General features: G+C 34.7%; 1 protein-coding gene across 10 annotated transcripts in view; it reads left to right on the top strand.

The window, feature by feature from the left end:
• Positions 1-19,266, top strand: part of COP1 (COP1 E3 ubiquitin ligase) — a 263,125-nt gene that overhangs the window by 190,235 nt on the left and 53,624 nt on the right. For all 10 annotated transcript variants that reach the window (XM_009240673.4, XM_024232782.3, XM_024232783.2 and 7 more), the window contains 2 exons: positions 17,273-17,390; positions 18,335-18,459. In XM_009240673.4, coding sequence (XP_009238948.1) covers positions 17,273-17,390; positions 18,335-18,459 — 243 coding nt within the window. The remainder of the gene's footprint in view (positions 1-17,272; positions 17,391-18,334; positions 18,460-19,266) is intronic.

A 19,266-nucleotide genomic window follows, 5' to 3' on the forward strand; every position in this document is an offset into this window, starting at 1 on the left:
CGTATTTTCACCATGTTACCCAGGGTGGTCCTGGATTCCCGGGCTCAGGCAATCTGCCTACCTATGCTTCCCATGGCCCTGGGATTACAGGTGTGAGCCACCATGCCAGGTCCCTGTTAGTGATGTTTTGATTTTTTGTTGTTGTTGTTATGATTTGGTGGTAGTAGTAGTGATTATTATTATCATTATTATTATTATTTGAGACGGAGTCCTGCTCTGTTGCCCAGGCTGGAGTGTAGTGGCATGGTCTCAGCTCACTGCAACCTCCGCCTCACAGGTTCAAGCAATTCTCCTGCCTCAGCCTCCTGAGTAGCTGGGACTACAGGCGCACACCACCATGCTTGACTAATTTTTGTATTTTTAGTAGAGACGGGGTTTCACCACGTTTGTGAGGCTTATCTCGAACTCCTGACCTCATGATCCGCCCGCCTCGGCCTCCCAAAGTGCTGGGATTACAGGCGTGAACCACCACACCTGGCCGTGATTTATTTTTTTTAAAAGTCTGTTCTCGCTCTGTTGCCCAAGCTGGAGTACAGTGGTGCAATCTCAGCTTACTGCAGCCTCTGCCTCCCAGGTTCCAGCAATTCTCGTGCCTCAGCCTTCCAAGTAGCTGGGACCACAGGTGTGTACCACCATGTCTGTGGTGGTACACATTTTTTTATTTGTAGTAGGGACAGAGTTTCACCACATTGGCCAGGCTCGTCTTGAACTCCTGACCTCAAGTGATCCGCCCGCCTCGGCCTCCCAAAGTGCTGGGATTACAGGCGTGAACCACCTTGTCTGGCCTGGAATTAAGCATTAAAAATTCTTCACTCTGTGATCGAGGCTGGAGTGCAGTGGTGTGATCTTGGCTCACTGCAGTCTCTTGCCTTCCAGACTCAAGTGATTCTCCCGCCTCAGCCTCCCAAGTAGCTGGGACTACAGGAGCGTGCTATGATGCCTGGCTAATGTTCATATTTAACATGGACATTAATATTAATATACCTTTTTCAGCAAAAAATATGGATAAAATAAATGAAAATTTTTTTTCCCTATTGATAAACAGAATCAATTCTTTTCAAATTATGTATTTTTTATGTTCCTCAAGGATTGAGAGTAGGAAAGGATGGCTCAAGCAGACAGGGAGAAAAAAAGAGTTAGTAAAAAGGGCCCTGATTCCTACTTGTGCTTTAAGCTGAGCAGCTCTTCTTTAATCTGTTTTATATCATAGGGTTTCAAATAAATTAGGTGAGGGAGGACTGGGTTTTTTAATGTTTCTGCTACTCTTTCTTAACTGAGACTTCTTTTCAATTGTGGGAAAATGTACATAATTTAACTGAGACTTCCTTAAAAATTGTATTAAGTTTTTAAAAATTGTCTTAATTATTTTAAATTAGTGACAATTGTGGTTTAATCTAATGTGTAGATAGGTAATTGCTACTTCTTTGACTCTAGGAGAATATCACAATTGCTTGTATATCTATTGTGGATTGGTAAGAGTTGGAGAGATTATTCACAAAGTAAAGGGTAAATAATAATGGCTAACATTAGTGCATCTTTAAGGTTTTATTCAGGTTGGAAACCAGGGCCAACTGTATGTGATAGAAAATAGGAAGTGATATCTTCTAATTCCTCCTCAAATCATGAACAAAGATCTGACAACTAAATTGAGAGCAGGCGTTAAGGGGAAATGCTTCCAAAGTATTCCATATGTGTTTGTGTAACGGATACTTAGCTTGCTCTCTCTTCTGTCAAAGAGTAGCTTTCTTTCAGTTCTCTAAAACGGTATGGTGAGATACCATCAAAGGCTTAAAGGAAGTAAAAAATGGTTTAAGTATTGCTATTAAAATTAATAATGAGGCTGGGCACAGTGGCTCACACCTGTAATCCCAGCACTTTGGGAGGCCGAGGTGGGCAGATCACTTGAGGTTAGGAGTTCGAGCCCAGCCTGGCCAACATGTCGAAACTTCATCTCTACTAAAAATATAAAAATTAACCAGGTGTGGTGGCGCATGCCTGTGGTCCCAGCTACTTGGGTGGCTGAGGCCTGACAATAGCTTGAACCCAGGAGGCGGAGGTTGCAGTGAGCCATGATCGCACCACTGCACTTTAGCCTGGATGACAGAGCAAGACTCTGTCTCAAAAAAATAAATAAAAAAAAAAGTAATGATATCTGTATGAGATAAATATTAGTAACCAGTGGACCCTGTGTATGTTTAAATGGTCAAAATTTATTTCCCGCCTAAGAAAAACCTAGCAGGGATTTTCCCAACTTTTCTTCCCACCCCAGTCCTGTCACAGTATCCAAAAGCTAGGGCATTGAGGACTTTTATAAACTCTCAAGCATCTGAGAAGCCTAAAGATAGAATTCAGGATTTTTGAAATTCAGTTTGATGTCTGATTGGCCGTATTACATATGAGTCTTCTTCCTTTATGTCTTATTGCTTTTTGGAACACAGTCTAGACTGATTGTGTCCCAATCTATATTTTAAAACGTTGCCTCATTAATAATAGTCATTTTATACTTTCTTTACTAAAGGTAGTGAAATATTCATTAAACATTTAATAAGATATTCCTTTATCTATTTCACGTATTGATGATTGCCTTATCAGTGGTGGAAATGTCTGTGGTTCTGTTTTTTGTTTTTTACAGTAATCCTACAGGAAAATTATTTGTTGTACTAGAAATTATTCTGTAGTATTTACAGAAATAAAGAGTTAGTACACACTTTTGATTATCTTCAACACTTAAGATGTTAGGAATTGATACACCCCTTAAACATTTACCTAATGTGTTGCTAGACTGGCAGTTTCTTTCTGTTTATTTCAGATAAAACAATGAAACAATGAATGCTGATTTAAGTAGATAAATTTTTTTGTTTATTTACCTTTGTTTTATCACCTGGATTGATAGTTACATGTAATTTTTTTTTAAAAAAAGAGTCATTCAAAAAATGGATATGTAAACACAAAAAAAGTGTATTACAAATTCTATACAAAATAGTTTTTGAATGGAAATAGAATTACATGTACCTGACATCTCTGTTCCATCTGCATTTTAAACGTGCAGTTTCCCCTAACTCAGAGAGGGAGGGAAAGAGAGAGACAGAGAAAGAGAAGAAAGAGCTCCTCCTTAACTCCAGCTTCTCATTCCTCTGAAGTCTGATTTCTGCTCCTACCCTTACATAGAAATTCTTCTCACTAAGATCAGTAGCAGCCTCATATCACTAAATTCAAGCCCTTATTTTATTTGATCTCTCAGTAGTAGTCAACATTGTTGACCACTCACTTCTGGAAAAACTTTCCTCGTTTGGATTCTAAAACAACACCCTCTGGTTTTTTTTCACCTCTCTCATCTATAGTTCTCAGTTGTCTTTTCTTTGAAATGTTGGTATTCTTTGATACTCTGTTCTCTTGTCACTCTCTAAATTCCCCATGGGTTATTTTATCCATTTAGTTATTCTGTTTAAATAGCAGACTCCTGAATAGTTATCTCAATTCCACTCTTAGCTAAAAAAAACTCCAGACATTTCTATTCTACTTACTGGAAATTCCTACCTCAGTATTCATTGCCACCTCAAACTTAACATCCAGAACTCAATTTTTCCTTTGCAAACCCATTACTTTATCTTCTTTTTTGTTAATTTTCCTGTTGATGCAGTGGTCCAAGCCACGTATCTCATTCTTCACATTAAATTGAATCATGTGTGTTCTACTTACTAAATGTCATCCTCTTTTTTAAAAAATCATATTACAGAAGAATTTTCCTTTTTCTGGCTCCTCTTCTACCAGTCACATTGTAGCCCACTTCACCAAGGCTTCTGCCACCATAATTCCACTTAAAGTGTTCTTGTCATCATCACCAAATTACCTCCATATTACTAAATTAATTGATCTAGTCTGTTCTTTTTCATTACTATTTAATATAATTGACCACTCCTCTATTTCTTCCATCCTTCTCTTCTCTTTGTTGCTCTCCCTGCAGTCATATCCAGCTTAGGCAGGAATCGAGTTATCTCTATTTCAAGCCATTACTGTAACCAGGCAGCTTAACTTCAAAATTCATTTAAACATTTTTTTTCCTCCTTGGTTATCAAGATATAACCTTGAGGCACACATTGTACTCAGCTCAATTATTGTATGTCTTCCTTATCAAGCTTTCCCTTTTTAAACCCCTGCCTTCCCCTCAAAAATTGAAGTGGTTATTTTGGATAGGAATCTGACCCCTTCCCTTTAGTTTTGGTTAATAAAGTGTCTGTCTTGCTACCAGACCTCGTCCTTGTTAATTGGACTCTGCAAGCTGCAACCATTCGGACCTGCATTTGGTTACATTACCTTTACCACTGGAGTAACCTCTTGCCTGAATACTCAGCTCTTCTCTACTTGTTTCCCTTCAGTTTGTTCTGCAGACAGCAGCAGGGATAATACTCTTTCAGATAAATTTATCCTGCGTTCCTGCTTTGGTCTCTTTCAAAATTCTCTAGATTCATACTACATTATTTCATGCTGCTCTCACTGTGCTGCTTCGCTGCTTTAGACATTCTTCCCCTGGCTCTTACCACAGCCAGTGCACACTCTTCAGTCTCATCTTAAACATCATGTCCTCAAAGAAGCCTATTGAAAACCCTCTGTCAAGGAGATTCGCCCAATCATTACCTTTCCTCTTTGTCTCATTGTTATCACTTGATCTATATTTTATTTATTACATAATTGTTTTTGTCTGACTTTAATACTTGAATGTAAGCACACAGAAAAGCAGGGACTTTTCTTGTTCGTTATTGTATCCCCCACGATGTCCCTTACAGCTGCGCGTAATAGATTTTCAATAAATATGTGTATTGAAAATATTAGTACTAATAGACATATATTAGTACTAATATAGTGTGTATATACGTATAGTGTACATATATATGTATGTATACATACACACACATTGTTTTTTGCCTAATTTTTTTGCAAAAGTTTTTGGAATACAAAGCCAACATAGAGTTTTGATTTCAGGTTGTAAGCTTCTTAAATTCAGAGAGTGGTAAGTAAGGTGAAGTTTCATTTAGGACCCTTAGATTTTAATTCTTAAAAAAACATGTATTTTAATATGAAACTCAGTCTTTAGCAGATAGTTTTGTTTTTTAAATATCCATATAGCCTTAAAGAAAGGTAATTACAGAATGTAACCACCTGTTTTGAGGGTAATGACTTCTAACAGATAATTAGAATAGTTTTCAAATAAGTGAATGACTTCCATTTAATAGAGATAAAGATTGCAACTAGGCAGCATAACTTGTGCTGTTGAAATAATAAATGATTAAGTAGCTAATTTAGCACCCAGAATCACTTTCTCTGAACTTGCATTGATGAGAGTAGACAGTGCTTGACACACTGATGGTTGTGTAGAAATTGGTTGGGTGGGGTCCGGGAGCAGAAGTCTGTAAAGCAGCCTTTCAAATGTAAGCACAGCTTCCCACTTGATCTCAGTAGTCAGATGTATTCTCTTACTTTCTGTTTTCTTCTGTTCTCTATTTTCACCTCAAATCAAATTCTGCTTGCTTTCTGCAAATGAAAGTTCATTGTGTACCCTTTATTCCCCACCGAAAACATGAAGATAAAATACAAATACTTTGTATATCTTGAGGGAATGGAGAAATAGCTTCATATAATTAATCAGTGTTCCCACCCCAAAATTAAAAGAGCACTTATTGGAATGAACTCTTAATCAATGATTATAAAATTGGGCTGAGTAATCTTTCATACAGCTATAAAACATATATACTTTTGGCAGTGTCTTAACTAAAAAAGCCGCAGGTACTTTCCTAGAATGACCTTGATAGTTTTACATGTGCGTGTATTTAAATAAGTCTGGAACTTTAATTTTTTCTGCCAGCACTGCTTTCAAAGTAAAACACTATGTTAGTAATAGTAAAGTTATAAGTATACCAGCTATAAAAGGTCCTTTTAAAGGTCCTTTTGTATAAATAATATATGAAACATTTTCTCATACTTCAGTTAAAATTCTGTGTCTAATTTTGACTTTTCACATATTATATGGTGAGTTGAAATATGTTTGTAGTCTTTGTAAATCATTTCAGTCCAAAGAGAATTATAATGAAATAATTTATTTATGGTAGTCTAATGTAACAGAAATGAGAAATTATACAAAGAGAAAAACTGCAGCAGGAAGGAGAACCAAGTAGGTTTGCTCATTAAATGAAACTTAAATCCTTTATATTCTTTATAATGATTCATTAAGACCAAATAAGATACCACAAACAGCAAATGGAAAATTTTAAATTACAAGATTATATTCCAATTATCTCTTATTTTAGAACCCATCATCATCTTGTGTTTTTCCCCTTAGCTAAGCAAATTTCTGAACTCTATTTTCTTTTCTTACTGTAATCATATATTTTTGGGATGAGTTACATACTCAGCCCTCTGTACCCTTGGGCATCTGCTGATTTAGCCAACCTTGGGTAGAAAACATTTAGAAAAGTATTAATATGACAATAAAAAATAACATAAATTTTGGAAATACAGTATAACAATTATTTACATACAACATTTATGTTGTATTAGGTGTTATAAGTAATCTAGAGATGATTTAAAGTATATGGGAGGAGGTGTGGAAGTTATAAGCATATACTATGGTCATTTTGTAAAAGAAACATGAGCATCCATGGATTTTGGTATGGAGGGCATGGGGATTTGAAACCAGTTCCCCTGAGGATACCTAGGGACTACATAATGCAATCACGTGTTGCTCAAGGATGGGGATGCATTCTGAGAAATGTGTCATTAGATTTTGTCATTATGGAAACATCACAGAGTATACTTACGCAAACCTACTGCATACCTAAGATATAGTATAGCCTATTACTCCTAGGCTACAGACCTGTATAGCTTGCTACTGTACTGAAAGCCGTAGCCAATTATAGCACAATGGTAAGTATTCGTGTATCTAAATATTAAAAAGCTACAGTAAGAATACAATATAAGGTTAAAAAAAAAATGGTACACCTTTATAGAGCACTTACCATGAATGGTGCTTGCAGAATTGGAAGTTGTTTGTGGTGAGTTAATGAGTGGTGAGTGAATATGAAGACCTAGGTCATTACCGTATACTTAGGCTATACTAAATTTATTTTTTAATAGTTCTTTGTTTAGTAATAAATTAACCTTAGCTTAATGTAATTTTTTTACTTCATTAACTTTAAAACTTAAGCTTTTTGACTCTTTTGTAATAACACTTAGCTTGGCTGGGCGCAGTGGCTTACATCTATAATCCCAGCACTTTGGGAGGCCAAGGTGAGTGGATCACTTGAGCTCAGGAGTTCAAGATCAGCCAAGTCACGTGGTGAAACCCCAGCTCCACAAAAACTTAGTGGAGCATGGTGGTGCACACCTGTAGTCCCAGCTACCTGGAAGGCTGAGGTGGGAAATTCACCTGAGCCCAGGAAGTCGAGACTGCAATGAGCCATTATTGCACCACTGTTCTCCAACCTATGGCTCAGGCTGAAGTACAGTGGCTATTCGTAGGCACAGTGTTAACACACTGCAGCTTCAAACTCTTGGGCTCAAGCAGTCCTCCTGCCTCAACCTCCCAAGTTGCTGGGATACAAGCACACACCACTGTGCCCAGCTTCCTGAGGTTGTATTACAGTTTGTTTTTTTTTTAATTAATAGAAGGAGTACACTCTAAAATAATGATTAAAAAGTACAGTAAATACATAAGCCAGTAACACAGTTGTTTATTATCATATATTGTGTACTGTACGTAATTGTATGTGCTATATTTTTATTTTATTGTCAATGCAATAGGTTTGTGTACACCAGAATGACCAAAAACTTAGAATAATGTGTACAAAGTTACTAATAGCTACAAAGTCTCTAGGTGATAGGAACTTGTCAGCTCTATTATAATCTTATGGGACTGCCATCATATATCATCATGAAATGTCATTATCTAGCATGTGACTGTATATAAATGCATTATAATAAATGTCTATGTGTGTTATATTTCTAAATTCCCTCTAGCCATAAAACAGTTACTATTTTGAAGCTCACATTTTGAGTAATTGGACAATTTGAATCTCACATTGTCTAGAAAGATTGATTTGATTGTTAAGATGGTATGATAAGCATACTCTCTGGTTTATGGAGTACATTAATGAGAAAAAAGTAAGAAAGGGAAGATTAACTCACATAATTAGTGAATGTGAACATAACCATCTTAAGTACTTAGAGTTTATTCTTCTATTTCGGTTACTCTCCTCCCTTTAATAGAAATGGAATTTCTACTTAACTACACCATACATATTTGTAGATTATTCATTGGTTTAGTTATTTTCTATCAAAACTGTCAAATAGAACTGCAGTAATAGCTCTAGCTACATTTAGCTGTTGAGCACTTGAAATGTAGCTGGTTTTACTGAGAAATTAAGTTTTAGTTTAATTTTATATAACTTAAATAACCACATGTGGCTAGTGACTACTGTACTGGACAGCATGATTCTAATTTTATAAAGTATAGGTTTTGAATTACTGCCACCACATTATTTTGTTTTCCACACCAACAAAAACTTTGAGATATCAACTAAAACTGAGATAAACTAAAATCTGTTTTAATTAGAAAGCATGTTTAAAGGGGGAATATTAAGAAAGATTAAAGTTCTCTTTTTACTGTTCCCCACAATTAAAAATTAGCCTTAAAAATGTACTTTAATCTGTCCTCAGGCTCCTACCACCACTGAGGAAATGTTGACATAGACAATTGTATTTCTATAAATGGTGATATTATTGATATCACCTTGTCATTTAGCATTGATTTTCTATGAAGAGTCAAGTATTAATTAATCTTGTTGGCTTAAAGTGTTTGTATGGTTTTTGTTACTGACATTTGACATTTAGCTGCGTAAAAAATAAGATGTATTTGTTTTCTTCTTAATGGCTGTGGAAGTAACATCATTTGGCTTAACAACTGAAATAAGAGAGACAGATTCCTTTTATTCTGAAAAGGCCAGAAGGTCATTTAAGTAATCAAATTTGGCATCACCATTGGAACAAACATGTGCCTCTTCTTTTGATGTGATAGAAAGGACCATCACCTTTATAGTATTTGTGCCAAAAACATTTAATTTGAACATAATAAGAAAACATTTAGACAAATTCAGATGTGTGGAACATTGTGCAAAACAGCTGTCCTGAGTGCTTCAAATATAACAGTATTATGAAATGTTTTATATAATAGGCCAAAGACATGGCAACTAAATACAATGAGTGACCCATTAGTAAAAACTTAATAAATATTCAGGCCCTTTTCTAAACAGTTGGGAGATAATCTGAATATAGGATGCATTGTATATTATATCAATATTAATTTTCTTGAGTGTGATATAATTATATTGTGTACATAGGAAAGATTTTGTTTGTAGAAGGTAGAGGCTGAAGTTTTTAAAAGTCAAATATCCTGATGTTTGAAAATTAAAGTGGCTCAGCGGTACAGGGGGCAGAGAGAGAGAGAGACAAGAGGCGGTGTGTGTTTGGGGTGTGGGTAAAGCAAATATGGTGAAACATTTACAGTTGGTGAGTCTAGAATAAATGGTACAAGGTTATTCAATGTGCTGTTCTTTCAACTTCGTTGCAGACTGGATGTTTTTTTCAAAGCTAAAAAGGGAAAAGGAAAAACAGAAATTGACTGTACCCTAATTCCTCATTATTAAGCATACTTTTTCATTATGGCAATGCTTCAGAAATATAAAGACATACCCTCCTTTATAAAGGAAAGAAAATTATTGCGGACCCCCCCCCCCCGCCAGTAACCTAAACTTATAACTTAACATCATAATGTTATTACAGTATATATACAGATATGAAGCTGTAGACCATCTTCATATGCCCCTATCTCCTAAGTAACTGTAACTCAGAACAAATTCTAATTATTAATAAATGCAATATATAAAATCAAGAAAATTCAAAATAACAATATGATGGCATAACAATAACAATAATCAGATTAACTGGTATAATTTTGCTGAAAATAAGTCACCACTCAACATACCAAACTGGTTATGAGTACTCCAATACAGTTTCTTTTGAAGTTGTCACGTCTATAGAAACATCTGTCATTTGATTACTCACTGTAAAAACCTTTGTGCAGTACACAGTTTTTAGCTACTGTAAAACTTTTGTGCAGTACCCAAGGACATAATTTAACCTTACTTATATGCCTTTTACATATTACACCCCTTTTGTATTAACGTGAGAATACGTTAGTATATTGTTATACGGTACTATGTTATTTTTATAATACCAAATTATTCTCACCTTATGAAATAACTTGAGAAATTACGTATTAAAATGTTTTTGAATTGTGAAATATTAGAATATTGTTACTATTTGACCCAACTCAAAATCTCCATGGGAAAATACCTGTCAATACCCACAGTATTGTTGAAAATAATCAGATGCAGTATCACAGCTGTGTCAGACTCTAGTACCAGTAGGGCAATCAAGGCACAGCTAAAAATTGAAAACAAAGATCTGGACAACAAAACAGCCAAAGGTGGGGGTCAAGAAGCTCTGACATGTACCTAGTTGTAGAATGCTATGCACATGTGCCAGGTGTAGTGTGCATATCCAGGAAAAACTGCAGAGAGCCCCAGTCTTCACCTCTGGTTGACCATGAGCTCTGTGTAAGCAGGAAGTGAAGGCTAAGGCAGATTTAAGCTTTGAAAGCATTCCACAACATACACACAGATCCCCTTGGCAAAGGGTAGAAGACATAATGGTACAAAGCATTTAAGGAAATCTTGTTACTACTAAGTGTTGCTGACCCAGGAACAACTTCTACTCAGCTGGACTTAAAAATAAAAACAAAAATAAATAAAAAACTCATTAAAGATGTCAGTGGCTCCATGCAGTAGGAATTATAGGCTGAACAGATTTAGTCCCAGGGAAGTCATTAAACCACAAACAGCCACACCACCAGTAGCAAAAAGCTGAGCTGGAAGAAAACCAGGAGGAAGAACTGAGTCCACAATTGCCACGTAATATTTTCCAAAATGTCTGCTTTTCAATAAAAAAAGGTATACACAAAGAAGAAAAATTCTTAGTAGAAATTATCCTAGCTATAGGGCTTATTAAACAGAGACTTTAAATTACCTATTAAAAATATACTCAAAAAAGGTAATTAAACCACAAAGAGTTAAAGGAAAATATGACAAATACACTTTATCAAATAGAGAATATTAGCAAAAAGAAATAAAAATTCTGTTGTTGAAAGTGTCATAACTAAACATGAAAAATTCATTAGAGAGGTTCATGAGAAAATTTGACCTGTCAAAAGAAAGAATCAGTAAACTTGGAGATAGGTCAGTTGTGATTATCCATTGTAAAGAATACAAAGAAAAAAGAATCAAAGAAAAAATGAACTTCAGAAACCTGGAGACACCATCAACCATGCCAACATTTGTAGATTTCCAAAAGATGAGGAGAGAGAAAGAAAAAGGTAGAAAATATTTGAAGAAATGATGGCCAGTATTTTTCCAAATTGGATGGAAAACATCAGTCCACACATCCAAAAAGCTCAGTAAACCCCAAGTAGGTAAGATGTACACCTAAACTCATCATATTGAAACTCTTGAAAGGCAGGAAGAGAATCTTGGAAATGGCAATCAAAAAGTCGCTCAGCAAGTACCAGGGATCCTCATTAAGATTAACGTTAACATTTCTGATGACTTCTCATCAGAAATCGTGACTGCCAGCAGGCAGTAGGATATGTTTAAAGTATTGAAAGGAAAAGATTGTCAATAAGGAATTTTATATTCAGCAAAACTATTCATCAAAAATGAAGGTGAAATTAAGATATTCCCAGATAAACTGAGTGAGTTCTTTGTCAGGAGACCTACCCTATAAGAAATACCAGGGAGAGTTCTGCAGGCTGAAATAAAGGGATACTAGACTGTAATGTAAGTCCACAAAGTACTAAAGAGAACTGGTTAAGATAATCATATTGGTATATAAAAAGATAGTTTAGATGAATTTTTTTGTAAAGAATTTTTATTCTGATTTAACGCTTTACTCATTTGTCCTGAGAATACTTGCTGGCGGCACTTGCGGCTGCAGTTGTTTACCCTGAGATAACTTTGCCATGAAATATCTCGCTTTTATTATTATTTTTACATCACTCTAGTATATCAACTTTGGAAACAAAAGACATCATTCTATCCATAGCATTCTGTTTTTAGTAGTGGTATTTCCATTTACGGAAATGAAAATCGAGAAAATTTGACAGAATTACTATACTCAATAGCTGAAAATGTCAAATCCTTAGAAAACATAGCATTCTTATGCATGATGTTAACATTGTACTCAAATACTTGCTGGCTAGAGGTTCATTTGATGAATCCAGTTTTTTTGAAATAGATGTTTCTGATGATTCAGACAATTCTGATGTTAATTCTCTTTAGAAATAACTCCCAAGAAGAGTTTTATATTTTATTTTCACACTAAAAATCAGTCAGATTTGCAGTAGCCTTGAAGAGTGTTCATGTAAAATTAAATGCGCTTTGGCAGCGAGCTGCACTTTCTTTTTTCTAAACTGGAAAGGGTTTGAAAGACAATTGACTAAAATAGTAATTCTAAAACTGTTGATGAACATATAACCTAGAAAGGTGTAATATGTATGGCCACAATGTTTCAAAGGATGGGGAGGAAAGGAGATGGAGCTATATATTGCAGCAGAATTTTGACATAGTATTGAAATTAAATTAGTGATCATCTGAACTAGGTTATTTTAATTTAACATGCCAATTATAATCCCCAGAAAAACCACTCTGAAAAATAACTTTTACAATATACTAAAACTAAAATGATACACTAGAAAATATCTGTATAACACAAAGTAAGGTAATAATGGAGGCATAAAAGAGCAAATGACATAACAAAAAAAAAATAGCAACATTGCATGTAAAAGTTCTACCATATACAGGTTGAGAACCCTTTTTCCAAAATGCTGAGGACCAGACGTGTTTTGGATTTCATTTTTTTTTGAATATTTACGTTGTAGAGTCATGCAGTGTATAATGACATTTCAATCAGTGAGAGACCACATATATGACAGTGGTCCCATAAGATTAAAATGGAGGTAAAAAATTTTAAACTTCTAATGTTGTCATAGCCATTATAATTTCATAGTGCAGACATTACTCACATGTTTGCAGTGATACTAGTGTAAACAATTCTATACTACCAGTTAAATAAAAGTATAGCACACCTACAGTGAACTCATTTTTGACAAAGTTGCCAAGAACATACACTGGAGAAAAGACAGTCTTTTCAATAAATGCCAATGGGAAAACTGGATATCCATTTGCAGAAGAATGGAACTAGACCTCTGTCTGTCACCATATATGAAAATCAAGTCACAATGAATTAAAGACAAATCTAAGACTTCAAACTACAAAACTACTACAAGAAAACACTGGGGGAAATCTCCAATACTTTGGTCTAAGCAAAAATTTCTTTAGTAATATCCCACAAGCAGCCAAAGCAAAAATGGTCAAATGGGATCATATCAAGTAAAAAGCTTCTGCACAGCAAAGGAAACAGTCAACAAAGTGCAGACAACCCACAGAATGGGAGAAAATATTTGCAAACTACTCATCTGACAAGTGATTAATAACCAGAATATATAAGGAGCTTAGACAATTCTGCAGGAAAAAAAAAAATCTAATAATCCATTTAAAAATGGATAAAAGATTTGAATAGACATTTCTCAAAAGAAGACATATAAATGGCAAACTGGTATATGTAAAAGTGCTCAACATCATTGATCATCACAAATGCAAATCATGGCTACAATGAGATATTATCTCACCCCAGTTAAAATGACTTTTATCCAAAAGTTAGGCAGTAAACAAATGCTGGTGAGGATGTGGAGAAAAGGGAACCCTTGTACAGTGTTGGTGGGAATGTAAATTGGTACAACCACTATGAAGAATGGTTTGGAGATTCCTAAAAAATTAAAACTAGAGCTACCATATTACCCAGCAGTCCCACTGCTGGGTATATACCAAACAGAAAGGCAACTTCTGTATGAAAGAGCTATCTGCATTCTCATGTTTTTTGCAGCACTGTTCGCAGTAGCCAAGATTTAGAAGCAAACTTTGTATCCATCAACAGATGAATGAATAAGGGAAATGTGGTACATATACACAATGGAGTACTAATCAGCCATTTAAAAAAAAGAATGAGATTCTGTCATTTACAACAACATGGATGGAACTGGAGATCATTATGTAAAGTGAAATAAGCCCTGGCATAGAAAGACAAATATCATGGATTCTCACTTGTTTGTGGGATCTAAAAATGAACTCATGGACATAGAGAGTAGAAGGATGGTTACCAGAGTCTGGGAAGGGTAGTTGGGCTGTTGGGGGAAGTAGAGGTGGTTAATGGCTACAAAAAATACACAGAATGAGTAGGACCTAGTATTTGGTAGCATAACGAGGTGACTGTAGTCAATAATTAATTGTACGTTTTTAAATAACTGAAAGTGTATAATTAGATGGTAACACAAAGGATAAATGCTTGAGGTAGATACGCCATTCTCCATGATGTGATTATTATGCATTGCATGCCTGTATCAAAACATCTGATGTTCCATGTAAGTGTATATACCAACTATATACTCAAAAAATTAAAAAATGTTCAAAAAGTCTAGCACATACAATTACGTATACTACACAATACTTGATAAAGATAATAAATAACTATATACTTGTTTATTATTTACTTTTTACCATTATTATAGACTGTACTTCTTACACTTGTTTTTTTAAGTTATTATACAACAGCCTCAGGCAGGCCCTTCAGGAGACATTCCAGAAAAAGGCACTGTTATCAGAGAAGATGACAACTCTTTGCATATCGTTACCCTTGAAGACTTTTCAAGGGGACAAAATGTGGAGGTGAAAACAGTGATATTGATTATCCTGACCCTGTGTAGACCTAGGCTAATTTTCTTAGTTTTTAACAAAAAAGTTTAAAAAGCTTTTTCCTATTTTAATTTTTTAACTTATAAGGGTATGTAAAAAGGAAATACTTTTGTACAGCTGTACAATGTATGTGTTTTAAGCTAAGCGTTATTACAAGAGTCAGAAAGCTTTAAAAAATTTTTAAGTTTATAAAGTTAAAAAATTACAATAAGGTAAGGTTAATTTATTACTGAAGGAAGAACACTTTTTTACAGTAAATTTAGTGTAGCCTAGGTATACTGTTAACGTCTTAGGCCTTCATGTTCATTTACCACTCACTAACTCACCCAAAACAATTTTCAGTCCTGCAAACTCCATTCATGCTAAGTCCCCTGTATGAGTGTGTACCATTTTTTACCTTTTATATCTTATTTTTACTGTAGCTTTTCTATATTTAGATACATAAATATTTACCATTGTTACAGTTTCCTACAGCATTCAGTACAGTAACGTGATACATAGGCTTGTAGCCTAGGAGCGCAATAGGCTATTCCATATAACCTAAGTGTGTAGTAGTCTATACCATCTAGGTTTGTGAAAGTACACTGTATGCTCACACAATGACGAAATTGCTGAATGATACATTTCTCAGAATGTATCTCCATTGTTAAGTATGTATTATTGTACTTACTGTTCAGCATCTCAAATCCAAAATCTGAAATGCTCCAATGAAGAAGTATTTGGAGCTTTGATTGAAATGTTGGCACTCCAAAAGCAAGGATTTGGGGTTTTTTGATTTCAGATGTGCAACCTATTAATAATTATATTAAATGTAAGTATGTTGAACGTTGTAACATTCAGGGATTAGCAGAATGGGTTTACAAAAAACAAATTAGAATCCAACTTTATGCTGTCTACAGGAGATAGACTTTAGATTCATAGACACAAATAGGTTAAAGTAACAGGATGGAAAAAGATATACCATGTAAGTAGTAGTCAACAAAAATGGTAGAATGGCTATATTTAGGTCAAACAGAATACACTTAGAGTAGAAATCGGTACTAGAAACAAAGACATTTTATAATGGTAAAAGAATCAATAGTGAAAAGATACATCAATTATCAACACACCTCAAAACAAACTTTTTGTAGATATATGAAAAGAAAATCTGCGGTATTTAAGGGAAAAACAGGTAATTTGACTGAAGTTGTTGAAAAATACTCCACTTTTGATATTTCATAGAAAAACTGGACAGAAAATTGGCAAAGTTTTAGAACACTTGAATAACATTGTGAATCTGACATAACAGACATCCAAAGATCACTTCAGCCAACAGTAGAAGAATGCACATTCTTCTCAAGCAAGTGTTAAAACAGTCTCCAGGGGAGACCATACTTAAGACTGAAAAAAAGTCAATAAATTTAAAATGATTGAAAACATACAAAACAGTTTTCTGTCAATAAATTTAAAATGATTGAAGACATACAAAACAGTTTTCTGACCACAATGGAATTAAATTAAAAATCAACAGTAGTTACTTTGAGATATCTGCAAGTATTTGGAAATTACAAGACACATTACTAAATAACCCATTAGTTAAAGAAGAAATAACAAAGGAAATGTAAAAGGATTTTAAACTGAATGAAGACGGAAACACATCGTATCACAATTTGTGGTATCAGCCAAAGCAATGTTTATAGAGAATTGTGTATCCTTAAGTGTCTGTCTTTAAAAAGAATAACAAAGCTAACTGAAGACAAGCAGAAGGAAGGAAATAATAAAGATTAGAGTAGAAATTAGTGATAGAGACAGACAGGAATAGAGATTGCCTGTGATGGTGGATGCCAAATGAGTGATCTTATCGGAGTGCAGAAATACTCTAAAACCGATTTATGGTAATGGTTGAACTGCTGGTTAAATTTAGTAAAGATCTTTGAATTGCATACAATATTTTTAGCATGTATATTTTATTATATACAAAATATATCTAAATAATGGTTTTTTTAAAACAAATGTGGGAAATAAGATTATGTAGCATTATGTTTATCCAGATGTCCCATAATGTTTATATTAATATTTTTTAATGACATCATTAAAACATAAAGATTGATTTTTAAGTTTCCAGTTATTTTGACCCCTTAATACTCTCTTTCTAGAGCTAATCTTATTTTTGAAAAGGATTCCTTTTCCTTTGTTTTCTGGCTGTTAGAGATTAGACATTATATATGAAACTTTTAATGAAAAAACCGAAAACCAGTTAAAATTAACTTTGCTTTCCATTTCTGCATTTACTACATTTATCTAGTTTTGTTTTGTTGTAGATCACTGTGTCCACTACTATGATCTTCGTAACACTAAACAGCCAATCATGGTATTCAAAGGACACCGTAAAGCAGTCTCTTACGCAAAGTTTGTGAGTGGTGAGGAAATTGTCTCTGCGTGAGTATTACTCTCCTCAGAGGTTGAGCTTAATACAGAGCTCTGTACTTACCTACCAGTTTGTAATGTCACTGAGGGTGTATGTAAACTATAATATTGGAGTATATGTACTTTTTCTTAAATAGTAGATTTTTTTTTAATCTTGTCCAATTAAAGTAGTGTGGATTCTCGTCTGTATTGTGCACTTTTATATGTAAATTTTGGGTAAAATCCTGAAGATACTAGTTTTTTATATACCCTCCCGCCTTACCTCATCCTCCTATGTTTAAATGCATTTGAACTTCAGATTGGATTTTAGCTATTGCTTCTAAAGAAGAGATAAACAACATAGTTGATGCAATAGAATGAGAAGTATTTTATTTATTAAAGTCAACTAATGTGTTACTGTATATTTTATCTACTTGCAGTATGGTAGTAGAATTATTTTTGGTTTTAAATATTACTTGGTTGGCTTTTACACTGACATGTTCATTTCTCTGTGATTTCATGGTGACTTTAAATATGTTGAAAACTTTTTTTTTTTTGGCACAGAGTCTCGCTCTGTCACCCAGGCTGGAGTGCAGTGGCGTGATCTCCGTTCACTGCAGCATCTGCCTCCCAGGTTCAAGTGATTCTCCTGCCTCAGCCTCCCAAGTAGCTGGGACTACAGGCACGTGCTACCATGCCTGGCTAATTTTTGTATTTTTAGTAGAGACGGGGTTTTGCCATGTTGGCCAGGCTGGTCTCGAACTCCAGACCTCAGGTGGTCCACCTGCCTCGGCCTACCAAATTGCTTGGAATACAAGTGTGAGCCACCACGCCTGGCTGACAGATGAACATTTTAACTCAGTCTGGCTCCAGAGGCTGCATTCTTAACCAGCAAACTGCATTGCCTCTAATTAGTAGTGATGAGTTTCGTGCCAAGAAATTTTAAGTAAGTTCTTACTCTTTGTACTTTTCCTTAGCTCAACAGACAGTCAGCTAAAACTGTGGAATGTAGGGAAACCATACTGCCTACGTTCCTTCAAGGGTCATATCAATGAAAAAAACTTTGTAGGCCTGGCTTCCAATGGAGATTATATAGCTTGCGGTAAGTGAAACCATCGTTTCCAGGAACTTTTTAACAGGTATTTGTTATTGAAATTGAACTCAGTGGAAATAGAATAAATACTAAGTCAGGAAATGGTCTGTGCACTCAGAAGATAGTATAATAGACATGATGCCCCAGCACTACTGATTTTCCTTGTGTTGTACTAGAAGAGCATTAGCCCTTCCCTTTTTTATTGTGTACAAACCCTGAGCACCTCAAATACCTGAACACCTGATTTTTAACTGTTTTGTAGTTGTTCTCCATTATAACATAATTCTTTAGATATTGTGTAGAAGGCAGAAAAGGTCAAGTTCTGTTAGTAATATTTCCAATTTTGGAGACATTATGTGTCTTCTTAAGCTTGATATTCATTTTCCCTTATCTGCTGTTCTCTTCATGAAGTAATCTGTTTGCATAGCATTGATCTGTTATTCTGTGGCTTTTATTGTTGATAATTTATACAAATTTAAATAAGAAATAAAAAATCAAATTTGATATTATTCAAATGCTCTGATATATCTAATGCCTGAATAGATGAGCTTTGATCATACTTTTAAATGACTTGGCCTTTGTTCAGCAAAGTTGACTTTCTCCACATATGTATGAGACTGCCAAAGCAGATATCTGGAACAATTATTCTATCTTTAATAGATGGCTCAAAAATACAGTCCATAGACCATTAATAGAATAATTCCTATACTGAGAAATGGAAATAAATTATGTAGGCTATGAAAATCTGCCCATGTAAGTGTTGCCACTTTCTTTTACCTCTCTAAATGGAAATCTTTCTAAATGTAATTTAAGATT

The sequence above is a fragment of the Pongo abelii genome, chromosome 1, assembly GCF_028885655.2.
Source record: "Pongo abelii isolate AG06213 chromosome 1, NHGRI_mPonAbe1-v2.0_pri, whole genome shotgun sequence".
Classification (NCBI taxonomy): domain Eukaryota; kingdom Metazoa; phylum Chordata; class Mammalia; order Primates; family Hominidae; genus Pongo; species Pongo abelii.